This window comes from Salvia splendens, chromosome 6, assembly GCF_004379255.2.
Source record: "Salvia splendens isolate huo1 chromosome 6, SspV2, whole genome shotgun sequence".
In the NCBI taxonomy this organism is placed as follows: domain Eukaryota; kingdom Viridiplantae; phylum Streptophyta; class Magnoliopsida; order Lamiales; family Lamiaceae; genus Salvia; species Salvia splendens.
The window spans coordinates 1190829-1216495 of record NC_056037.1 but is presented as its reverse complement, the minus strand read 5'-3'; the positions used below and the strand labels follow the sequence as shown (position 1 = coordinate 1216495).

Sequence of the window (25667 nt, the reverse complement as noted above, 5' to 3'; positions counted from 1 at the left end):
TCCCGAAACATAACGTTTGGCAATCAGCGCTGGATATCCGTGTCCCTTTCCCAGGTGGTCGCGTGTTCGACCCCTGGTAGACGCAAACAATTTCACCCTTCCTCCTTATATAGGAGTTAATTTTTTTTTTAAAAAAAAAAAAAAAAAGGTTGAATTTAATTGATTTCTCTAAACGTGTTTTTGCTAGGTACTAATTTATTTATAAAAAAAATGAAATTAAAATCTTAGTCAAGTAGTTACCATATTTTCCCTCAAAAGTCAAGCGCGTGACTGCGAGCGTATCATGGTCCGAAACCGTACACCTGTCCATATCTCGGCATTTCTGATTGGCTAAGAGGAATAGAAAACTGCGTGGCGCCGTCACTCCTCCGCCCAATCCCACTCTCACAACCACACGCGCCTCCGTTACAATTAAAATCCCGTCACCTCTACATAAACCCTCTTCAATTCCCAGAAAACGGATTTTTCCGCCGCAGAAAAAGGCGCATTTCCGATGATGAAGTCTGCGATGGAGGCGCAGAGTTTTTGGGCGTTGATGTTAGCAGTGGCGGCGTTGCTTCCGGCGGCGCGTGGCGTGTGGCTGAACATGCCGAGTTCGGGGTGGAAGTGCGTTTACGAGGAATTGCAGACCAACGTCGTCGTTTTGGGCGATTACCATTCATTCTACGGTGACGGCGATCATAATTACACTATACATCCAACCCTCACCATTAAGGTCTCTCTTTCTTTCAATTTCTTATTAAATTTATGACTTTTTTTGTTAGATTTTACGAGATTTAGGTACGCTTCCTTTCGCTGAAACAAACGGGAGAGGATCCCCTGCCGTGGAGGAATCACAGCAGGGTCCTGCTGCCCCTAACATTCAATTTTTTTATTAATTTTTTTTTATATTATTTGTTATTATTAAAAAGTTGGCATGTGAGGGGCAGCAGGACCCTGCTGTGATTCCTCCACAGCAGGGGATCCTCACCCGAAACAAACAGGATACATTCTTGAATCAATTAGTCCATGTAAAATTTGAAAAATGAATACAACTTTTCATTATCGGAACTTTTTCTACGAACACGCTCACTAGTTGGGGTTATTATGTTTTTACATACAAAATGTTTCAATATTGTTTTATTCTAGTATAAAGAGTGAAGTTTATATAAATGATACAAAAAGTTTATTTGAGCTTCATTGTACTACATTCCACCATTCATGTTTGGATGCTGCTAATTCTTTTCCTACATAGGGTATATAACATGATACAGCGATGGTTTTTTTAAGTTGACGACATTTAAACATATGACAAAATGTAATACAAAGAAACGCAAATGAAACTATTTGTATCATTTATACAAATTTGTATGAATAATGTAATTATCCCGATGCTTTTTTATTTGTATAGGAAGTTCGATGGATACCACAAGAGAATTTTGTTCTAGAAAATTGTACTAATCCTTATTTATTGAAAATTTCATGTTTTGACCTATAGTTATTCTTTTTATCCATTTAAAATATATCCACCAAAATCTACCAATTTATTTACTTGAAATTTATGTCTATCATACTGTTTGTTGCAGAAGGAGCATCTGATTTATTTATTTACTTCTCTTTAAAATGGACGTTTGGAATATTATCATAGCTATAGGTTAAGTAATTTGGATTGAACTTTCAAAGATAGTCATGTTAGTGATGAATATTGACTTAGTAAAAGAGAGCTTAGTAGAATATTAGTTAGAGAAAGTTGGAGAAAAGAACTTGTGATCTTCATCAAATACTAGCTTGTATGATGAAGAGTTGGTGTTCATGGTTAGGTGTCATCCCCACACGGATCTAATCTGTATAAGAAAGAGAAGTCGCGGCATGGCCGATTTGCCTTCACGGCCAGCGAGCCAGGGACCTATGCAGCATGCCTCACAGTCGTCAACGATGATCACAATGGTAACACAGTCACGGTCGGCTTAGACTGGAAAACTGGGGTTGCTACTAAGGATTGGGACTCTGTTGCAAAGAAGGAAAAAATTGAGGTACATATTTCATTACTTATCAATGGCGAGAGGATTATTTAATGAAACTAACGATGATCGTGTTCGTGTAGGGTTTGGATCTTGAGATGAAAAAGCTTCAGGAGTATGTGCAGGCCATCAAAGATAACATGAATCGTTTGATGAGCAAGTAAGATAGTTCATCCATCACATATGCTCTCTGTTTTCTTCGTTAGAGAAGGGACGGAATGGAATGCCTAGATTTTGATGTTCGTGTTCATGCAGGGATTTGGGGATTAGGTATGCGAGTGTTCAAACAAACACCCATGTGGCGCGGTACAGCCAGGCATCTCTCGTTCTCTGCATCGTTGTTTCAGCTCTCCAGTTGTTGTATTTGAGGCGATACTTTCGCAAGAAAAAACTCATTTAGACAAACACAATATTCAATCATCCAGAGATTTAGGAAAGAGTTTAGTGCAGAAAAGGGCAAGAGTTTTATGTGACATTTGATACATTTGCTTCAATTATTTCAGAAATTTATATCTATGGAATTCAGAATCAATTAATCTGCTTTTAACTGAAAAAAGCACCAAATCATCTGAAGCATAGTAAAAGTATGAAGGTTACACATTTGTAGCTCTTACACCATTTGAGAGACTAAACCGCAGTAGGGTATGCCGTTCATTGATCAAATGCAGCTGCTATCTTCTTCTGAACGAGCTCGACTCCAAGACGGGGAGATAATCTAGGAAGTGTCTCCTGTAACAGATAACATGGTCAGCATTTATCAAGAAACGCAAGGGTAAATTGTGAGCATGAAACACATTACAGAAGTAAGACGATGCATCAAATTTATGAAGTGGCAGAAATTAGTTATTTTAACAGCATCCACACGAAGTTGCTTCGAGAAAGTAATAAACTCTGGCAAAAAAATTGTTTCAAAAAGCCTAAAGTAATGTGTCTCGCTCCTTCAAGTTTACCTAGCAAGGTACCAGAGTGAATATGATCTCCAACAGACAGACATAACGACTAGCTAGTGCGAGGAAGCCCATGTCTCTCTGTCTCTGTAGCTACACTGAATTACCTCAGGAAAAGAAGAAACCAAAGGCATTTTTTCTTATTTCAACAAAGCCTATAGTAATAATAATGTCTCACTCTCCTTCAAGTTTACCTATTACCATGCTAGAGTGAATATGATCTCTGATGCATACTCTCCACCGGACAGACTCAACACTTTACCTAGTACAACGAAGTGCATGCCACGTCCCTCTCTCTCTCTAGCTACAACAAAGTTACTTCAAGAAAAGAAGAAAAGGCATTTTTTTTTGTTTCAACAAAGTTAAAGTAATGTCTCTCTATCCTTCAACTCTACCTACAACGGTACCAAAGTGAATATGATCTCCACCAGACAGACCGCAACGCTTTAGACTAAGGCACTCCCCTCTCTCAGTGAGAACATTCTACACATAGGATAACCATATCAATAGAGTCGGCAGAGATTCTAAACTTTGTATATTCCAAAAGTTATACAGTATGTCCTAATAATTTCATCTCCGTCTACCAGTATTACCACAATATTCAACTCAAGCAGACAAACAAACAAACCAAGGTGAGAAACAATAACGCGGTAGCATTACTCGACTGCTGTTTCATTCCATTTGCAAGGGCCAAAGCCAGTACTAGAATAGACACATATCTTATCTCCATTCCACTGTTTCACTTCACCTACATCCCATTTAATCTACTCTTGCGTATTGATATATTTAACAGCTCAATTTGGCGAACTAAGCTACTACTGAACAAATAACAATCGATTGCTTAACAGCCATTTGAATACAACAAATTCAAACAAGATTCAATATCAATGTAAGCAATAAGAAAAAATAACATCCACGCCATCTTCCCGGACTCTAGCCAACACCGGTATCTCGTATTGGTAAAGCTTCTCCCAATATGATTAGTCGTAATATCCCTCACCTGCAAAAGCTCAAGTCACATTACTCTCACAATATTCATACTCCATGAAGGATTTGAGCTCCAAAATCAAGTTTTCTAATAATCAAAACTCAAGCTATCAGTTACAAATCTCACTACTTTCAGAATAATCCACCATTTCTATTTCTTCCAAAAAAAAGGACAAAGCCAACACACTCACACACAAAATCCGCATTTTGAACCTCAATTGGAATCAATCAAGAAGTGAATTTACAGAAAAAAACGTGGAAATTGAAATTGGGACCTGCAACTCGATGTCTCCGATTGAACTGGGGCTGGAGAGAGAGAATGCGGCGACGAGTTTTTCTTTGAGGCCATCGCACAAACAGCATCCGGGCTTTGAGTAAAGTATCAGTTTTCTCGGCGCCGGCGAAGAGGAAAAGGAAGCTGACGCTTTGAACACCGATAATTTATGATTTCCGGTGGTGGAACTGATGGCTGATCGGAAATGAGGAATGAGTTGAGGTTTTGTGGCTGTTCCGATTGCTATCCTGACCGCCATTGTTGTTTCAATATCTCTTTCTCGCCCGAAAAGATTTTAGTCTCTTTTTATTTCTCGTGAGATGAAAATTTGGAAACTAGAGTGCAAACTGCGCTTTTTAGCTTAAAATTGAAGTCGTGTACCATTTTTTTTGTGGTATATTAATAATCGGTCGACGACGGTTGAATCGGTTTTTGATTTATTTAATTTTCAAATAAATTTAATGCATCTAGTAATATTAATGATAACTTTGATGTCTTGAATTGCATTAATCTACATGTTAGAAATGAAAGTAAAAAAGAGATAATTATCGAATGAGTTTACATATTTTAGTTTGTTGCTATGTTAAGATATTTCGGTAAAAAGTATTGTTTATTATATAATATTAAAATTATTTGTTAGATTTATCGTCATATAATGATATGAAAATATCTGTATTGTTAGATTTATCGTCATATAATGTTATAAAATTATTTGATCATTATATCTCTTCTAATATCTGTATTGTTGTTCTAATTTTAGATCATGATCATAGATTCAAATGTATAAGAAAAATAAAAAATACTCCACTTTCTCGCCTAATTGGTGTCTAGAGATATTATTAATAGGTCAAAATTTCACTAATTATGTTCTTCAACATATAGAACTTCCCGGTAGTAGAAATATCATCATATTATTTAATTTTTGAACGAGCTTCAAATTTAGTTTGATCATATATATGTAAAGACAAATACTCTCTTCTATTTATTTTCCACTGTCGACACCTCCATTGCATTTGCATGCCTTCATTTGAAAAATACATGAACTCATTGTGCGTGTAAATGTGTTTGTGTTGTGTAATTTCTTTAAAATAAATTGATTTTATTCTTCACAGTGCATACAAAAAATATAGCCCTAGTACAGTCCAGACTATGGTAGTCATTTAACTTCTCTCTTAAGAATCACTATACAACAAGGACATATAATTTTAAAAATAAGTACTACTAATTAAAATAATGGATCTTGATAAAAAGCATACTTTTGAGATATTATTTTGTTGAAGCATTAAATTATATGAATGGCTGTTGAAGCATTAAATTATATGAATGGCTTATGAGTGTTTTGCACATAGAACAAACATGTTGGTTAATTGTAAAGCACTAAACAAGTAGGGTTGGTGATCTTATCTTGTTGTGATAATGGTTTGACCAATTGCTTTTCAAGTTATACTCTAATAATTAATACCATCATTATAAATTATACACTAACGATTCGCCTCATCAATTTTATTATGGGCTTCTTGATTAACTTCTCTTATTTATTATACACTCAAACCTAAAATATATACTACTATATTTTTTTATCTTTGAGATTGTGTTTTGTTGGTGAAATTTATTATACATGTCACATTTGATGTTGTTCATATAGAACATTATATTGAATCTGAAATTTATACACTAAAAATGAATTGTGTGCAATATGTAATACAGAATTGCAATAGAACAGTGGATACTATTGGGAAAAAAATGTGAGACATAAGATATAAAATTGTGTAAATTTTGACGACAAAAATAGATAAATCTTTGAATTTTAATCGATTAAATCTAGAGACTTTTTGATCTCGAAATGCTAAAGGAAATTTCCAGTAGTGTCTATAATTGAGACAAAAATCAGTGGCATTGTCAGCACAATATGTGTGTAAATATATATGATACTCCAACTATCCCACAACAAAATAGTAGATGTATAGTTTTTCGAATGTCTCAGTGTAAATGAGGAGTATTTTTTTTCTCATTGACAAAAATTAACTAATAATTCATTTTATTGTATTATCTTTTTATTTATTTATTTTATTTTTTCTTCTATTTTATTCTCTCCAGTTAACTAATTCACAAAATACAAGTTCCTTTATTTCGATATAATGCAAAATGTCCAAGCTAACTATGACAAACTAGCATTGAAGAAGTATATTAGAGATAATAAAATGTCAAATACTAATAAGGTCGATCGACACAATTACAAGTTCCATCTACCTTGATAATAAAATGTGGAACAGATATACAACCTAAAATGCGGACTACATATTTATACTGAGCATAGTCTATCCAAAAATAAAAGAGGTCTTGATTTAAATATAGTATTATAAATGGTAAAAACTTTTGTTAAATTTGTATATTTCTCTACCTTTTTGACCTAGCTTTTAATCACATTAAAAGTATTTGCTAATCTGATGAAATTGTTGACCTACGTCTCTTAAGAGAAAATATCAGTATATCACAATAAGTGAAACAAATTAAAAGAGGTTAATTGCCTAACTAACCAAAACTCTCTCTAAAGAGACTTTTGAAACGATTTTGTTGTATTCTACTTTATTGATTTGTCAATTATTGCATGTGAATAGTCTTAACTTATTCAAAATGTATGTTAGGTTACTATAGTTTTAAAATTTCAAATATAAGTCAAACAAAAGTTTCTTTCATTATATATAAATTATATTTGTAATACTCCTTCCATCTCACGTTACTTGATGAGTCAATCTTTTTCGCACTCATTCCGAGAAAATGATAATAAATATTTAAAGTGGCAAGAAAGTAATGTACAGAAGAGAGAGAGTGCTCTCTTTCTTATTTTACTCTCTCACTACTTTAACTATTTATTCATTATTTTTTTAAAAATGAGTGTAAAATGAAGTGACTCAAGTAATATGAGATAAAAGAAGTATATGTTTGTCAATGTAATTAAAGGAGAATACACACTCACTCAAACGAATCACACAAAACAAATAGCAAATTCACATAACAAGCAAGATACAAAGACAAAATGACTAAACAAGAAACCATAATCAAATATTCAATCTAATATCTTTAATTATATGATTGTATCAATAATAGCTACGTATATGATCAGTGCCGATATCAAAGGCTTTCAATTTGTGCCTTCCACACAATTCAACAATATTGGAATCTTACCAAGAAAGCACCAAAGTTTTCTTTCATTTGCCTTTGTCTCCCAACTTTTGTAGCCTACTATTTCCAATTTTATTTCATTCTTATAAAAAGAACTGTCCCCTTTTTTCTCTTATTCTGCCACATATTTTTTTTTCTGAATATTACGTGTAAATAGGACATCTAATAAAGATAAAATAAAGAGCTACTAATAGTTTATTACTGCTACATGAACTCCAATTAAAGTTTTATCAACAATATCTCAATATTTAAATGTGCTAACTATTTGTAGCTAATTAATCAAGCTAGCTTTCATTGGTCCCATGTATATTCTTTTCCACATTATGTATTAAAGAATCTTTAATTAGAGTACGTACACGTATGTGCAAAAGAAAATGCATTTTATTTATTCTCAACAATTAATTATCAAGAATATCGATACATAAAAAAGATAATATAAATTCTCATAATTAGAATAATAAATGTAGTCGAAATAGACGGCATACAATAAGATTTTTTGAATACTTTGCGAAATATTTGAATGCTTCAGCATATTTAAAAATTGTCCTCAATTTTCGTTTTATACCAAATGTCTTCAAGTTTAATTTAACATTTTTCACAAAATAACCTACTATCTAATCTTTCCAACACGAAATATTGATTTGTGACGAAATAAAAAATATCTAAGTAATCAACATGATCTAATTGTGATTAATACTGGTATTTCAGTGGACCATAATATTTATTTTTTTGTATATTTGTATATATTCTATATTATAAAAAGTATTCCCAAATAGTTCAAGTAGGTTTCCTCACGCAACGTAAGGCTTAAAGGGGATAATTCCCTATCGACCGATTCATTGGAAAACTCAACATGTATTCCATCTCATAATTTTTATCATCTTTTCTATTATCAATTATTGAAAATGTATCGGCCACGTACTTCTTCACAATCTTTTTGCAGAAAACGATATGTAATATTACTACAATAGTATATGCCCTTCCGCCCACTATAATAGTACTAATGCAAAATTGATAGAATACGATAGGAAACAAAAAAATTAAAATATTTATGTAAAAATGTGACATGCATTAGTTGTGGATAGAAAAACTAAAATGAATATATTCAGATAGTAAAAAAATTGTAGGAAAAATCAGAAATTATCGAAAATATATATTGGGAACATTTATATCATCACTATCCATATGGAGTAATATATATTGAAATTGGTTGTTGCTTTATTGGGTGTACCATTGACACACTTATCCGAATACATCTAAAAGATGTGATAGAATTTATGATAGTATATCCATTACTCTCTTTCTACATAAACGAGCTTTATATTAATCTTAATTCACTAATTAGTAGTACTAGAAATTTATTAGTTTCTGTACATACATATAGTTTCGCACACATATATATTGTACTAGTATCTACACAAACATGATATTAAAAAAAATATCAACGTAATTTTTGTTACAAGTTTAAAAAATTGATGATACTAGAGTCTTCTGATCATGTATAATTAAGAAAGAATTGTGATGGAAAAATTCGAAAAAGATAATAATTTAATAAGCCATTTTCAAGAAAAAGTGTCCACTCGTCATCCACAAAAGGAAACCATATCATCAGTTATACATTTCCATCCACTACCCAAACCCTAACAACATTTTATGGTCCAAAAATTTCTTACAAAATTTATTATTATTGATTATCAATTGCTTTCATTTATCAAATATTGCACTTAAGTTTAAAGATATTCTAGAAATGAAACTTAACTTAAATAGTGTTTGTTTATACTCCTAATACTTAGATCTAATGTTGTTAATATGTCTAACAATAGAACTAGTATAACAGTTGGTAACTTGTTGGTATTAGTCATCAAGATATTATTTCTTCATAATCACTTTCCAATGTTAATTCATTTCTAGTAGTTGGTTGTATGGGTGTTGGTCAATTTTTCATCATTAATAGAGCACCTAATTAGGGCCTTCTTGATTGTAATTGTGCTGACTTGAGCGTCGGAGTAATTTCTGTTATAAAATTGATACGTCTACAATAAAATATTATAGATGTTGATAGTAACCTAATGAAATAGTTATATATAGGAAAATTCGCTCGAGACTGGAAAAGTCATAGTCTCGGAATGACTTGAAATTCACTCGAGACTTGTGAAACGGGCTGATGAATTAAATCGACACCCCATTTTTGGAAATCGGAGATCATTTGGGAGGCGAAAACAAAACGTCATTTTACCATTTTCCTGATTTTATTTTAATTTCCGTAATTTGCTTTACTTGTTAGGGTTATGGGTTAGAAAACTGTTTTCAAGCCAATTTATGATTTTGATAATAAATTTTGTTCTTAAGAACCTAGGGTTTCTGAGAAATCTCTATTACTTAGTACTATCACCGACCAAATGTCATTTATGCCTCCATCTCAACCCTTCTCTTTTTGGTGTGTGATTTCATTTTACAAACCCACTTTCCTGTATCCGTCACTGATGATGGGTTATCGTACCGTAACGGGCTTAAATTCACTTCTACTCAATACGTGATAAGAATCTAAAAGGTGAATAATAATTTAAAAAAGAAAGAAAAGGAAAGTGAGTGCCACCATGCAAAGGTGGTGTACACATATTCAAATAATGCAAAGCTTCCTCCCTTTTATCCTATCTTTTTGTGTGTATAAAAAGGGAGTCTCCCATTTTTGTGCATCAATGCATGAGTTCTTTCTATAGTGAGAACAAGAGTCGAGAGAGAGAGAGAGAGAGAGATGGCTGAGCAAAAAATGGGGTGTGTTCTTGGTGAAACTTTCAACAAAATGAAGCCATATTTGGCTATGATTTCACTTCAATTTGGGTATGCAGGAATGCATATTGTTCTCTTGCTCTCTTTCAAGAGAGGTTTTAGTCATTGGGTTTTCGTTGTTTATCGTCACGCAGTTGCAACCGTGTTTTTTGCTCCTTTTGCATACTATTTTGAGAAGTAAGATTTTGATTTATGTGTGAATACATTATTTATTTGGTCGTATATATCGATTTTGTGTTTAATTAGTACTATTATTTATTTATGTGCAGGAAAATAAGGCCCAAGATGACGAAATCAATATTCTTCAAGATAATGCTGCTTGGTTTCTTGGAGTAATGCCCTTAAACATACTAATAAACCATTTCACTTTTTGCTTGCTTTTTAAGTTAATTGTTACACTAATCTTTCTCTCTACATTTTTTTTCTTAATTTTGAATAACTCTAGGATTTGATATAATATATAAGTAAGTGCATAAAAAGAATATTTCCAACAGCCTATACAATATATATCATTAATTTTACTGCATGCTACGTAAAATGAGATTATTTTCTTTTTTCTTAAATGTGTAGAAATGCAATCTATGAAATTGCTCGTGTTAATGATGCATTCATATATTTGACTGATGGATACATATATGATATATATGACATTTGGATTAATTTCTGACAATTAAAAAATAAATATAGGCCAGTTTTGGACCAAAACTTGTACGGCGTCGGAATCCAGTACACGTCGGCAACGTTCGCGGCGGCGACCGTCAATATTCTCCCCGCCGTCACCTTCATTATGGCTGTTGTTTTCAGGTATATTCAATTTAATATATATTCGCCTTTAATGTTTTATTTTATTCCAGGTAGAATAAGCAACTAGAAAAAAAGTTATGGCTCAAGTGTCGTCTCTCTCTCTCTCCAAAATTAAATCGGTGCGACATAAATAATGCAATCTAACATAAATTATCATCTTTTCAACAAAAAAGGCTTTGCACGTGCGAATGACTTAAAAGTTCAAAACTCTTTTTATGATAGAACTCTTAATTATCCTCGTGGTGTATTGTTTTAAGAAGTTAGGCAAGATTTGACATTATACAATAAATGATTAAAATTTACAATATATACATAGGGGCGATTCCAATTCTAGTGAGAATTTTTTTAAATGAAAATTTTATGAAATGAAAATAATATCATGAAACTAATATGTATAATGATGCATATTGATGTATATTTTGGAAACCGATATAGTTTGTGTTCTAATTTAGATAAAAGTTCTGAAATGAACCATCTCATGTATACATATTGCGATATAGTAACATATTTATAATTTCCGTTCGCAAAAATTAGTCTATCAAATTAAGTTTTAACCATTTTTTTCAGAAAACAATAGTAATTTATAATTGAATTAATATAACAGGTTGGAAAAGGTGAATCTGAAAAAAGTCCACAGCTTAGCAAAAGTGATCGGAACGACGGTGACGGTGATCGGAGCAATGCTGATCACACTGTACAAAGGCCCCGCCATCAACATCTTGTTCTTCTCTCACGGTGGCCACCACGAGGCCGCCAGCACTGCCGCCGATCAGCACTGGGTCACCGGCACAATCATGCTGCTCGGCTGCATCGTCGGCTGGGCCGCCTTCTTCATCTTGCAAGTAATATATATATATATATTCTTGATGTTTATACATATATATATTTTTTTTAAATAGTTTTAAATGGATATATAATTTGATTTCATTAAATTTTGGTATATATATTTGGACAGAATAATACGTTGAAGGAGTACCCGGCGGAGCTGTCGTTGACGACGTTGATTTGTCTGATGGGGACGGTGGAAGGCGGCATCGTGGCGGCGATAATGGAGCGGAGGCCGAGCGCCTGGGCTATTGGTTTTGACGCTCGCCTGCTCGCTGCTACTTATTCGGTCTGTTTGTTCATCTCTATTTTAGGAGTAGTAATATTTTCTTTATTTTCACTATCAATAATCATGTTTTTCTTTTGCTATTTAATTGACATGTATATATATATATATATATATATGATTAAATTTGCAGGGACTTGTATGCTCAGGAATAGCATACTACTTGCAAAGTGTGGTGAATAAGGCAAAAGGTCCAGTGTTTGTGACATCATTTAGCCCCCTCAGCATGATCATCACTGCTTTCTTGTCAGCCATTATTCTCGCCGAGACGCTCCATCTCGGAAGGTATCTATCTATCTATCTGTCTAACTATGTTGAACAGTTATCGCATGTCCAACACTAACATCGACTTTGAATATCGACAGTGTGGTCGGAGCAGTGATCATAGTAAGTGGGCTGTACTGCGTGGTGTGGGGCAAAACGAAGGAGGACTCGGCTGCGAAGGACATTAAATCGCAACAGTTACCAGTGGTCATAGACATGAGTGCTTCAGACAATAACATCAATGGAACTACTCTCAAAATGAAGATTAATTCCCTTCATGAAGAGCCTTGATGGAGAGTGATTTGTGTTCAATTAATGTCCAATCACTCATGTTGAAGATGTGGTTGACTTGATTTCAATTGTTCAGTATGGTGTTTTTCATGCTGCTTTTGCTTAATGTAATTTGATTGTGTGTCAACAAACCAAATTTTGTCCTTTATCTATGTTTTCCTATTTTGTCATTTTCTTGCAGCAATTAATCTCTCATGACAATGATAGTAATTGTTAAAGGAAAAAAATTCATATTTTCAGACAGCATAATCATGGAGACGGAGTCTGAAATTTCATCAATTTGTGCACACTATGTACATTTGATAATGAACAGCAAGTAGATATTTACATAAGTTAAACATGAAGAGAACAAATAATAGGAACATACACAAGAAGAGTACAAGAGCAATCCAATTCTTGCAACCATTTTTTACCCATGTACATTTGAAGAAAGTAAAACCATTACAATCGGCATACGTCCAATTATTACAGGATCTTCAGAGCTGCTTTGCTCGAGTGGTGAACCCCAAGTGCAGCGAGTCTCAGAATAGCACGACCTTGGTATAAACTGCACAATGAAATTGCAATTGATAAGATCGACTTACTCTCTTTACAACTCAAGAAAAGGTGAATAAGATCACGAGCCAGGAGAGAAAGAAAACACTTTTTTTACGTTTCAAATTACTTAAGCAGTCAGTTTGGTTCCTTCTAAGTATGATAGAATGAAAAAAATAGAGGTTGCTATGAAAGAAGATTGATATTAATACTTCTTCAAAGTAAATTTGCAGTGACAACTTGAATCTAAAAATAAGTATCTCTTTCAATTAATCAATCGAAATGTGGGAAAAGATCAACTAAATCACATCCATAAAATGAATGAACAAAAACATCTAAACTGTTGTTTGCTAACCTAATGGAGAATCATTATCGAAAATTATCACGATGAAACACTATCCTCATCAATTAAAATCACATGCTTTGGTATGTTAGCATTCATGTGCAACGAGACTAGCCAAATCAAAGCTGTGTGGAAGTTAGAAAAGCATGGAATACTCAAAGGATCAAACTCTGAGCTAGACATTAGTGCAAGTTACTAATTCGGATGTTCCAGAATCTCAAAAAGTTTCAGAAGGTTGATACAAAACACAATGAATTTAATTAACCACAAAACTGGTCTTTGAATTACGGAGCTTACCTCGCTAGTGAAAGACCCCACATGGCTAGGGTGTAAAATAACATCCCTGCGTGCCAAATGTCTAGCATTTTCTCAAATTTATTCATGCCTTTCAGCGCTTTCATCATGGCTGCAAGATATAAAATACTAATGAGATAGGCACCAAATGTAGCACAGGCTCGCCTTGATGGGTGGGGTGGCGAGGATACTATAGTAGCCTTCAGGTCAACAATACTATTGTCTGTGTGTGTGTGTGATTGTGCGTATAATTGCATCTTAACTGTGTAAAGAGCATCAAATTGCTCTCAGAATCGGGAAAATGATCCTACCTTTCTGTAGCTCCGAAGGAGTCAAATTCTGCATTGCCAGAAAGAAGAGCATTAATTGTGAGGCTAATCAATATATAGAGTCATACAAGGAAAAGTGGAACAACGTTGGGTTAACAAACCACAGATTTTGGATTCGCCAATATGCATCTAGCCAAAAAGGTAGAGATTCCATCCACCACATGCTCCTCAGTTACAACTACATAATTTTCATTGTCGATTCCACTCTTCTCTTCAGTGTTTTTATGGACCATATCATCGGAGACCCACACCCACCAGCTTGGTTCATCGTGATCCATTTTTATCAATACTTCAGCTTTATCTAAATCCGCACCTGATTACGTTTCGAAAAGGGAAAGAAGACGCATCAATTTAAACATGAATACTCTTCGAGAGCAAGACTAGCATCTCCACTTCATATCACTACAGATTTTGCGCAGATATATCATACATGCCACTAATATCTATAAACGAACACAAACTTTCAACAGTTACAGAGAGAGAATCAAGAAACATACTATCATGTTGAACCAGAAACACTAGAAGAACTATTTAGCATACATTACAAAACTTGGAATAGATATACTAGTTACATGAGCTATACATTATTATATTGCTAGGAATCGAACTTGCTCCAGAACCTCAAGTTAAACATAAGTCCCTAATTTAGAAAGAAAATAGGAAAAACCTGATGGTTCATCGAAAGGAAATGTGCAAGTTGAGTTTTGACGGAGGAAATCAAGCTCATTCAAGAAGCTATCTGACTTAACAGCACCCAAAATCCGATCATTGAGCTGCAATTCATTAAAATTTCACACAAACTCATCACTGATTTTCCCCAATTCAAATTATGTAAATGAAGGAATATAGATTACATACATCGGACGGGCAATTATGCATCAAAGTAGGTGAACTCGATATCTCCTGTAGAAGATTGAGATTTTTCTCGAGCAATAGACGAAGGCGTTCGTTTTCCGCTCGTGTGCATTCGATATCCAAATCAGCTCCTTCTTTGGATTCTGGCGGCGATTGCTTCGGAGCGTCGTGGTGGCGATGGTGGTGGCAGCTCTCGACGGCGGTCCACGCCACGTCAGCCACCTCAATCACCGTCTTCGCCATTTCCATTGAAACGTGGCCAACCATGTCTTCTATCTCCTGATTTTCTAAATTAGGGTTTCTGAGGATAGAAATTTTCCCAAATTTGAAGGTGACTGCGTCAGGGAATTCGTATAATTGGCTATGAAAAATGGTGATGATAAATGTTTGATGGTTACTTTGGATTTGGACAATTGAATACTGATACTATAGAGACAAATACAAGATTCATACGAAAAATGTATCATTTTTGTTTTGTATTAGTACTAAAAGTTTGAAGTTGACATAAATTATACAAAAATTTCTTTCGTGTTTCAATTTAGTACATTTTGTTATATGTGTTTAAACGGTGTTAACTTTTTACTTATATGACGTACAAACCATGAAACAATGATAAAAAAATTTGTACCAATACGAAACAATCAAAAAAAAATTTGTACCAACATGAAACAATTATGAAACATCTTGTACTTCATACAGACAAAGAGTTAACGCTGTTTAAACACATATAACGGAATGTACTAAATTGAAACACGAAAGAGATTTTTTGTATGATTTATGTCAACTTCAAACGTTTTGTACTAATATGAAACAAAGGTGATACATTTTGTATGAGTTATGTATTTACCCCGATACTATAGGGTAATCCCGTAATACCCCCTCCTATAGTTATGTATTTACCCCGATACATTTTGTCTAAATATGATATATAGTTGATATTTTTCAGATAAACAAAAACTATATCATTTTTTTTATAAATAAACAATAATACTTCTCATCATTTAAACTCGAACCCAACACCTTTGGTTTGACCTCAGATATTATTAACATCTCTACTGCTCGACCAACCCACGCACATAATGACAAATTAGCTCTTTAAATTAGAGATAGATGGTGTAGTACTTAATCACCAAATATTGTAGTAAACATTATCCATTAGGAACTCGATCCACAAAAATTATGTTGTTGGATTAAATGAAACATGATGGAATACAAAAAATGAAAATAGGACAATAGGCTACACATCAATTCTTCTACATAGTGTCAACAGCAGAGTTTTAAAGAAAATAAGGAACGGCACAGCCAAAGCTGATTTTCTCTACAACAATTGTCCGACTTCCATGAGACCTAAACCAACCAAAATAAGGTCCCATCCCACGAGTTGAATGAGGAGATCGAGTTTATAATGGCGTCGAGAGTATGAACTTGACAACCAGACCTAGCACAAGGGCAACAGGAAAGGCCGTTACTCGATCCATCAATGAGCGAGCGTTTGAGGCCCCGGAGGAACTTCCGGTTGGCCCACCTGCTGGCGGGAGTCCAAAAGCTACGCCAGTCGAGGGTACTACGGACCTGGGGTTCGTTGATGGAATGCCACCGGCTTCTGATGGTGATGGTGCTGGTGCAAAGTATGAATCCGGGAGTGATGTAGGCGGAGCAATGAGTGTTGGAAATTGTTGAGGTCCTGCAATAAATGAGCAAAGAAGCACCAATTATCCGACATGGAAATTGAACAAAAAATTAATCGGGACATCACCGCCAAAACGATGTCATCTATTCAAGAAGAAACAACGTTGCTTGATTGAGTAACATCAACAATAAACTGCACATAACAATAGCTTTACACATAGGCAACCAGAATTTTTCTGTCTGGGATAATTTTGAACAAATTCAAATCTCTTGATTTTCCCGATTAATATTTAAATTAAAGTTGCGTGAAAGGCCAAAATTTAGATGAACATATAAGTCGGATTAGGATCAATGACAGTACCTGGGCATCGAGGTTGGAGATACGTTGACAGCCTGCACATAAAAAAGAATAAGATGATTCAGAGTCATCGTGCTACTAGGAACAATCAAGTGCAGAAAAACATACGTTGAACCAATGGTTCCGTTGATGAAACCATTGTAGCTGCAAGAAGTGAGATTGCATCCGCCACTTGATGGCTGTGCGGTAATGTTTCCGATCATCAGATTGCTGTATCTACACTGCATGCTCGAGCAAGACACTGCCAACGGAGCCGGTTGGCAGTATAAGCTGCAGAAATCAGTCGTGAGAAATTAGATATACATTGGTCCTATTCTTAGTGCTAGAAAAGCTCACTCACTTGCGACTGCCTGGTCCACAGCTGCACAGCACACAGTGGCCGGAGGTTATAGCATAACTCCCGTTAGGCACAACCAAGCCGTAGTCGGAGGAGTACTTTGGGAAGTTCGAAGCACAAGCTATAAAAAAACGCGCATAACGACAGTTAAAGTAGGCGATGTAGAAACCAAATGAGATAGACAGAGTATATCAGCTGCACAAGGAGTAGCGGAGCAAGCACAACAAGTAACAGAAACAGCACAAAACCGCCTTAAGCGATCACACTTTGTTACTATTATACGAAAAGTATCACAGTAAAGAAGACAATGTATATTGAGATAAGCCTAAATAGGAGGAGTACTTTGAGAAGTTCACACAAGCTATAAAACACGTAATGCCGGCTGAAGTTGGCGAAAAAAGCAACCAAACGAGAGGGAAAGATCAGCTGCACAAGGAGCAGAAGAGCAAGCACAACAAACAAGGAACAAAAACAACACAAACCACCTTAAGGGATTACACTTTGGTACTACTGTTGATCATCTTAGATTAGACGAAAGGAACACAATACACAGAGGATATATACTGATCAGATGTAAAATAGAAGTTGCAAAATATCACCAGTTAAGTTCCACACAGTACTGTGGTTCTTAACAAACACACGAAAAATACAATGACAAGCAACTAAACCATAAATGGAATAAGTTGATCCCAAGTCAAGTATCCATAGATAGAGAACAACCAACATCACATAGCAAACAAGATTGTCTAGAAAAGTTAAGGAACGTTATATTCTTTCAAAACAAAGCCTCCAACCAAGGTCCTCCATCATTTATTACCTCATTAAGTCTTTCCACTCCCACAAATCACTAATCTAGGCATTCAAATAAGCATCAATTAGCTTAATCAAACTCCATAGATGGTCATCAACACATCATTAGCAATCAGGGTTAACTGCTAAAGAAATTTCACAACTTTGACCCCATTTTAGTAACAGCAAAAAAAATTGCTCCAAAACACGGATTTTGGTCAAATAAATTCAAAATTGAGCTCGAAAAAACCACAAAGATCGAATCTTTTCGCGAAATTGTATCTAATTAAACAATGCCCGTCAAATAACTGAGGAAAAAGGTGGAATTAACTAACCAGAGAGAGGAATGGCAAGAATGTCGCCATCCTTAATCTCGGAGGAGGAAAGCGCATTGACATTCATCAAATCACTAACGGTAGTGACGTATCTGGCGGCGATGCCTGAGAGCGTGTCGACGTCTTTGACGACGTAGGACATGTAGACCGCGGGGAGATTGTTGTCGGAGTTGTTGAAGCAGGTGCAGGGGAGGGGGACGGAGAGGGGGGTGCCGACGGCGATGACGGAGGGGTCGGAGAGGTCGGCGTTGGGGTTGGCGTCGCGAATCTGGTCGGGGGAGACGATGCCGGCGTAGACGGCGGCGGAGATGGAGGCGAGGGTGTCGGCGGGGCGGGTCTTGTAGGTGACGGAGGAGGATTTGCGGATGCCGTCGACGCAGGCGCAGGAGACGGGGATTTTGAGGAAGAGCTGGGAGGGGAGGATGTGGTTCTCGACGTCGGGGAGGGAGATGTCGATGGAGTTGGCGAGGAGGAGGGAGATGGGGTCGGTGGAGAAGAGGGAGGCCACTTCCGAGACTTTGAGGTCGGTGTAGAGGGTGTACCCCACGAGGGCCGGGCAGGAGGCGGAGTTGGAGCAGGGCTCGATGGTTGATTTGGCGGCGGCAGGTGCGATTGAGGTTAGGAAGAGGAGGAGGGCGGCGGCGGCGAGCTGCATTTTGGTGTGGGAGAGTGGAGAGGGCAGAAATTGAGAATCAAAAGAGGGGAAATGGAGGGGACAAAGGTGAAATTTGAAACAGTGTGGGAGAGAGAGTGGGGAGAGGTTTCAGGAGGGGTGGGAGTGTGCGAGAGAGAGTGGGAATTCAGACAGTGGTCAGCTTCTCGATCATCGTGTCCAAAAGTGAAGATCCTATGCACATCTGTCATATTTACAATTTTGCCCTCTCTTTCTTCTCTCTATTCATACAAATGTGGGTAAAGTGGTTTTTGATTTTTTAACGTTTTTAATTCTATTTTAACAAGTGACGTTTTTTAGACAAATCTGTAATTGTGGGGAGGGCTCCACACCGTTGCTATTTAATGATTTTTCTACTTTTTATGATTTTTATTGAGTAATTGTGTTATTTATAATGTTAGTAGATTTTATAATTTAATTGGTAATAAAAAGTAGTAATAAATTAAAAATAAGGAGATGAAGGAAAATGATGATGTAGCAAATGAGAGGTATGACTAGAGGTTTGGTGCGAAGTAAGAGAGAGAGAGATATAGAGAATTTTTTTAAGTATTATTAGTGGGGAATGAGTCTCATCTAATTAAAAAGAAAAAAGTTTCTAAAATTAAAAGTGCATATTCTCTGATGACGGATGAAGTATTTAGTATTTGGATGGAAAGTCGAAAAAGACCCGATGTTGTGGGGCATTTTGAGATGTGTATAATGGTAGGCTTCCTTCGGCAATTAGGAGGATCGCATGACGATCCGTTGTGGGATTGATTTGATGTGAAAGTGAAAATAAGAGTATGAATTTCCATTTTTTATCATGGAGTAGTAAAAAGGATAATAGTGGTAGGGAATATATTTCTTTGGACAGTAGGTAAAAGACTAAGATATGAGGTGTATCGCACCACATTTTTTATGTACAATTTTCATGATTTTATATTTGAATTTTCAGAAAATTTTTAAATACAAATTTCTAAGTTTGAATAGTCCGTTGTGATTTTAATTATATGGAGTAGTAGGTTTTAATGTTGTAAATTTTGTCTTACATTTCCTTTATTTTCTATTTACAATCCAAGTCATGACTATATTTCAATATTTTTAATTAAGTCCATTTTAATACTCCAAGTCATTGGTATTATAAATTTAATAATTAATAGGTTCAATATGATATGACTATTAATGTTGGGCATACAAAATTCAAAATACGTGTACATAATATCAAAGGTATGTTTGAGAAATAAAAAAAAATGAATAACTCCTATAATTATATGTTGGGCCTACGTAGATTTGCATATCTCTTTGTTATATTTAATGGGTTCAGAAATGCTTGTAACAGACATGGGCTGTCAATGGCCCATATTTAAGGCCTAAGTGATTATTGGAAAATATTCTTCTATGCTTGATTGAATGCAATATTAAAAAATACTCCCTCCGTTCCAAAAAAAAACCATGCACTTTGAGTTCGGTAATAGTTTTAATGCAAAATTGGGAAGTAGGAGAAAGGTAGAGAGAAAAAGTAATTAAATTATTGTTAATGGAGAATAAGTCTCACCTCATTATTATAGTGAAAAGAGTTTTCAATATTGGAAAATGCATATTCTTGTGGGACGAATTAAAAAGAAAATAATGCATATTCTTATGGTACGGAGTAAGTATTAATTGAGATTTATAATATAGAATAAAATATTTACTGTAACAAATAAAATTGGATATTTAGTGAACTTAGACAAGAAAGTTTATTCTACGAAATATTCATAGAGATATGACTAGATAGTGTGACGTTACCACAATGAATTATTCATCACTGGCACGTGTTGGGCCATAGCTCTGCGGTTGGTACCCATAGTCCCATGTGTTAAATTATGCAATTTAAAACGTATTTTCAATTATTTTATAGTGAAAAACTCAACTATTCCCATTGATCTAAATTACTAATAAAAAAAGAGAAATTATATAGTTACTGATTAATTAATTTAGTTAAATATAATCTAAGTTAACCAGTCGTGAAAAATCAGAAACTCAGTTTATAGTACTGGCAAGTTAATTTTATTTTAGACGATTATTTTGAGATATCCTGCCAATAATTTTTATGGGCAATGATTACAAAATAAAAAGAAAGGGAATGGATCCCCTGCTGTGCTCCCACCACAGCAGGGAGTGCTGCCCCTCTAACATCACAATATTTTATTAGTAAAATAAAATATTAAAATATTAATTAAATTTTATTTTTTTAATTGGGCTGTGAGAGGCAGCACTCCCTGTTGTGGTGGGAGCACATCATCACTCTATTTCTGTCTCTTAAATTTTGGTCTGACAGTTTATATGTACATAATAAAGCTACAAAATCCAATTGATGGGTTTTGTTTGAGAATTGTTATTTAAGCCGTGCATAGGCCTAAAAGGACATTAAAGTATTAATTTTGCAGGTGTAGGATAGGTTATAACGTATAGATGCAATGGCAGCCTAAGAGCATCCACAACCGTGTCCGTGGTCTTGCCAGCGGCACGGTTGTGGGCCCGACCCCACTTTTTCTGCCTGCTCTCAGGCAATAGTACAACACCACAGCTGTGCTCTTTCGCAAGGACGAGCACAATTAATTTAAAATTCAATTAAACAATAACATTTCCATAATAATAAAATTCATTAAAAAAACCTAAATAAAATTACAAATGACAAATAAAATAAAAAACGACATAATTAAAATCTTAAAAATTAAAAATTACACAATTAAAATATTAAATATTAAAAAAACACTACTCGTTGCCGAATTTCGCCCACATGTGGTTGATTAGGTCTTCTTGTAACTGAATGTGGGTTCGGGTATCGCGCATTGTGTGTCTTGTCTCGATCCTCTGGCCAACCGTCGTATGCTCACCTCGGCGTGGGGGAGACCTCGCTGTTGAGCTTCCGGCTTCATCCTCGTCGTAGAAGCTAGCCGCCCTCGGCCCTTCGTCGGCTATAATCATGTTGTGTAAGATAATACACGTGAACATGATGTCAGCGATATTATTCACGTACCACAGCCGAGCTGGGGCCTTCACTATGTTGAATCGGGCTTGAAGGACCCCGAAGGCTCTTTCGACGTATTTCCGCGCGGACTCTTGACGCTGTGCAAAAAGAACCCGTCTCGGGTTGTGCGGGTTGTGGAGCGTCTTCACGAACGTCGACCACCTTGGGTAGATACCATCGACGAGATAGTAACCCATGTGGTATGTATTTCCGTTGATGGTGAAGTCGATCGCCGGTGCTACACCATTCATCACATCATTGAAGAGTGGTGAAGAATAGAGCACGTTCAAGTCGTTGTTGGCTCCGGCAACGCCAAAATATGCATGCCAAATCCATAGGCGGTAGTCGGCGACCGCCTCAAGGATAAGTGTTGGGCCGCCGCCTTTGTGACCGCTTAAGTGTTGCCCCATCTAAGCATTCGGGCAATTCTTCCACCTACAATGCATGCAGTCAATGCTGCCAAGCATTCCGGGGAAGCCATGGACTGATTCGTGAAGACGAAGCAACCGTTGGCAATCATCGGTGCTGGGTGCCCGAAGGAATTCATCCCCGAAAGCTGAACGAACGCCCTCGCAAAAATTCTTTAGACAAAGGATTCTAGTGGACTCACCGATATGCAAATACTCGTCGAAGATGTCGGCCGTTTGCCCAGTAGCGAGTTGTCGGATGGCACACGTACACTTCTGCAACGACGTGATACTTTGCCGGCCGGCTGCATCTGGACCTGTTTGGAAGAATTCAACACGTGCGGACAATGTGTTGACAATTCGCATGAACAAGCGCTTTGACATGCAAAAACGGCGCCTAAAGTAATCTGCCGGAAACGATGGTTGTAGCGGCGATTTGATCTAGTTCGTTGAGGAGGAGGAGCGGGGGTATTCGCCGCGACATATGCTTCGTAAGCGGCACGATGTTGTTCTTAGTATTCTTGTTCTTCGCTCTCCGCTTCCGCCATAATATGGGTGAAATCCATTTGAGGTTTGAGTGAGGGATGAATGTGTTGATAGTTTGTATGAGAATTATGAATGAAAGATGAATGAGAGATGATTTGATGTGATAAATGGATAATGAATGTGTGTATTTATAGATGATTTTGGGGAAAAAAATAAAAAATTCAAAAAAAATCAGAAAAAACGGGAAAAAAAACGGCCATATTTTTTGGATTTGGAAAATATATATATATTTTTATCATTATTTACAATTAAATACCAATTTTTATCCCGTGCCGCCACGTCAGATGCATCGAGCAGCGCCGCGCCAGCGGCGCGAGCGCAGCGGCGGCGGTCCTTCGCCTTGCCAGCGGCGCGGACGGCGGTGGCGACCGTCGCCACCGTTGCGGATGCTCTAAGAAACAAACATCACTAAAACACCCGAAAAACAAGGTACTTCACATGATTCTAAAAACAATCGGCTCATACTACATTTATTTAATACTCAGTACCACTAATATATTCATTTTCAATTAAACAGAGATTTTAATATATAATTAGTAAAGAAAAACTAATTAAATATTATTAGTAAAAAAGTGCATATTTTTGTAAAAAATGACTAAAATGAAAGAGTGCATATTCTTTGGGGCAGAGAGAGTAGATACTAAGGCAAGACTTGAATTAATTAACTTACGGAGAACACCCCAATCCTATTTTTTTTTATAAATGACATCGATTTTAATATGTAATTAGTAAAGTAAAAGATAAATAAGAAAAAAAAACAAAAAAAATACTAGAAGAAGTATTAGTTAATTGTGGAATCCGCTTTATAAATGATGTTTACTAGATTATTATTTATGAAAACTTTCTATATTTAAACTTAATCTATTTTTTGAAAAATAGTCTAAAATGATAAAAATGGGTCTAAAATTAAATGGTTAATGGGACTAAAATGAGGTTGCTTTAGGGGTGCTTAATCGGTTCTCCGGTTCTCGGTCAACCGTAGTCGAAATCGGAACTGGCCGGATAATTGAGGAACCGGAACCCTAAAACCGGTTCCGATTCCTACTTTTTGAAAAATATCGGTTCCGGTTCTAACCGGAACCGGATTGCATTTTAATTTCAATTTTATTTTATATTTTAAAATAATATTTTTTACAGTGTGTATATGTATATATGCGGAAGAGATCACCTCATGCATTATATACTACATTTGCTAATACACCATTATAAAGTGGACATGTGGAACCTATAATTATGGTAGAATCCATTTTCAATACAACCTCTCTCATATTTCCTCTCTTTACCATTTTTAATCTAAATGTGTAAACTCTTTTTATAAATAATTGTATTAGTAATTAGCATTTCTAAATTTTTTTATTACGAAGAGAATTATGCTTATTATGAGATCAGTTTATGAATTATGAATCTATTTAAACCTAATTAATTAGCCACACGATGTCTTTCTATAATCTAAGCAAATACACTTGTTTATACACGAATGTGTTCTTCTTTGCGAAGAAAATAATGTGAAAAGTTATGATTTTTTGTATATGATATATATAGCCTAAACAACTTAAAGCACATAAACTTTAGAGTGAAAAATAATCACAACAAAATTTTAATTTTTGAATAAGTCATGCAATATTTGTTATTTTTATAGGAATCATTTATATCGTGAAATTTGTTTCAATACAAAATTAAGAAAATAATAAAAGAAAAATTATTTTGAAACAATCACTAAAAACTTATGTTGCCATTTTATATTTTAAAATAATAAAAATGCTTATATTATACATCCTCGGTATTTAGCATGTGATATATCATAGCTATGAAATCATTGAGAATAAATCATTTGGCTTAAGTAGAAATCTTAATAATAAATTTGTTCATAATAAGTAGCAATGTGATATTATTAGTATTTTTTTAAAAATGAGATAACACAATTACTTTGATTAAAATATTAGAAATAGAAAACAAAAGAGAGAAAGTCCAGAGATTATGTTAGAAATAGATTTTCTTTCCCTCAATATAAATTTAGATGTCCACTTTATAGTGGTGTATTAGCAAATGTAGTATATAGTGTAGGAGGTGATCCATTCCGATATATATGTGGCTGTGTGTCGTAGGCCAAGCCACCGCTCCAGCGGGGGCTTGGCCGGTGCCTGACCACTGTTATCACTGGATTTTTTGGGCACTGACGCGCTGCACCGATTTGCAGAATCGGCCATATGCCGAGAAAGAAGATGAACGGTACATTCGTTATTGGGCTTTTAATAAAATAATAGACCTATAGCCCATTAGCATTTATTTGCCTCGAGTCACTCGCTATTAATATTATTTGAATTAGTGTTTGTAGGCAGTTTTCATTAACTCTCATGTAAAAGTTTAAATTTACTAAAGTAACCACCCACTAATTGTCTTATTCTCTAACTCTAAATTATGTTTTCATCTATCTTTTTTTTCCATTAATTTGCCTATAAATTTATATTAATTCCTAATTTCAAATTTTATGTGTTATATATAATAAATTTAATAGTTCATAGTATAATAAATTTATGTATTTATTATATGTATTGTTAGATTGTGTTTTCTTTGTTTTTAGTATTAATTGCTAAT

The 25667-nt window shown here is 35.2% G+C and overlaps 4 protein-coding genes and 1 pseudogene across 4 annotated transcripts; 2 read left to right on the top strand and 3 right to left on the bottom strand.

The window, feature by feature from the left end:
• The first annotated feature begins 474 nt into the window (after nucleotides 1-474).
• Nucleotides 475-2540, top strand: LOC121806940 (transmembrane emp24 domain-containing protein p24delta4-like). The gene is made up of 4 exons (XM_042207118.1): nucleotides 475-715; nucleotides 1800-2012; nucleotides 2084-2160; nucleotides 2256-2540. Exons 1-4 carry the CDS (start codon nucleotides 494-496, stop codon nucleotides 2398-2400), a joined length of 657 nt encoding a protein of 218 aa, XP_042063052.1. The 5' UTR covers nucleotides 475-493; the 3' UTR covers nucleotides 2401-2540.
• LOC121806941 lies at nucleotides 2519-4547 on the bottom strand (annotated as a pseudogene).
• Nucleotides 4548-10082: 5535 nt separating this feature from the next.
• Nucleotides 10083-12821, top strand: LOC121807800 (WAT1-related protein At1g44800-like). Its single transcript, XM_042208129.1, has 7 exons — nucleotides 10083-10358; nucleotides 10451-10513; nucleotides 10869-10985; nucleotides 11590-11827; nucleotides 11941-12099; nucleotides 12230-12381; nucleotides 12462-12821. The coding sequence occupies exons 1-7, from the start codon at nucleotides 10147-10149 to the stop codon at nucleotides 12649-12651; spliced, it is 1131 nt and encodes a 376-aa protein (XP_042064063.1). The 5' UTR covers nucleotides 10083-10146; the 3' UTR covers nucleotides 12652-12821.
• Nucleotides 12822-12957: 136 nt separating this feature from the next.
• LOC121807801 lies at nucleotides 12958-15418 on the bottom strand. The gene is made up of 6 exons (XM_042208130.1): nucleotides 15010-15418; nucleotides 14819-14924; nucleotides 14253-14464; nucleotides 14134-14161; nucleotides 13826-13934; nucleotides 12958-13198 (listed from the first exon to the last, which is right to left on the bottom strand). Exons 1-6 carry the CDS (start codon nucleotides 15271-15273, stop codon nucleotides 13117-13119), a joined length of 801 nt encoding a protein of 266 aa, XP_042064064.1. The 5' UTR covers nucleotides 15274-15418; the 3' UTR covers nucleotides 12958-13116.
• A 778-nt stretch (nucleotides 15419-16196) lies between these two features.
• Nucleotides 16197-19290, bottom strand: LOC121807799 (lysM domain-containing GPI-anchored protein 1-like). The gene is made up of 5 exons (XM_042208128.1): nucleotides 18455-19290; nucleotides 17334-17451; nucleotides 17102-17263; nucleotides 16997-17028; nucleotides 16197-16690 (listed from the first exon to the last, which is right to left on the bottom strand). Exons 1-5 carry the CDS (start codon nucleotides 19107-19109, stop codon nucleotides 16407-16409), a joined length of 1251 nt encoding a protein of 416 aa, XP_042064062.1. The 5' UTR covers nucleotides 19110-19290; the 3' UTR covers nucleotides 16197-16406.
• Nucleotides 19291-25667: the final 6377 nt, after the last annotated feature.

Coding starts and splice junctions, on each gene's coding strand:
- LOC121806940 (XM_042207118.1), top strand. CDS start 494: ATGATGAAGTCTGCGATGGAGGCGCAGAGTTTTTGGGCGTTGATGTTA. Junction 2,013..2,083: donor CAAAGAAGGAAAAAATTGAG/GTACATATTTCA, acceptor GTGTTCGTGTAG/GGTTTGGATCTTGAGATGAA. Junction 2,161..2,255: donor ATGAATCGTTTGATGAGCAA/GTAAGATAGTTC, acceptor GTGTTCATGCAG/GGATTTGGGGATTAGGTATG.
- LOC121807800 (XM_042208129.1), top strand. CDS start 10,147: ATGGCTGAGCAAAAAATGGGGTGTGTTCTTGGTGAAACTTTCAACAAA. Junction 10,514..10,868: donor ATGCTGCTTGGTTTCTTGGA/GTAATGCCCTTA, acceptor AAATAAATATAG/GCCAGTTTTGGACCAAAACT. Junction 11,828..11,940: donor CCGCCTTCTTCATCTTGCAA/GTAATATATATA, acceptor ATATTTGGACAG/AATAATACGTTGAAGGAGTA.
- LOC121807801 (XM_042208130.1), bottom strand. CDS start 15,273: ATGGTTGGCCACGTTTCAATGGAAATGGCGAAGACGGTGATTGAGGTG. Junction 14,925..15,009: donor TGCATAATTGCCCGTCCGAT/GTATGTAATCTA, acceptor AATGAATTGCAG/CTCAATGATCGGATTTTGGG. Junction 14,465..14,818: donor TCCTTTCGATGAACCATCAG/GTTTTTCCTATT, acceptor AAACGTAATCAG/GTGCGGATTTAGATAAAGCT.
- LOC121807799 (XM_042208128.1), bottom strand. CDS start 19,109: ATGCAGCTCGCCGCCGCCGCCCTCCTCCTCTTCCTAACCTCAATCGCA. Junction 17,452..18,454: donor TCTTGCCATTCCTCTCTCTG/GTTAGTTAATTC, acceptor GTTTTTTTATAG/CTTGTGCTTCGAACTTCCCA. Junction 16,691..16,996: donor TCTCCAACCTCGATGCCCAG/GTACTGTCATTG, acceptor CATTTATTGCAG/GACCTCAACAATTTCCAACA.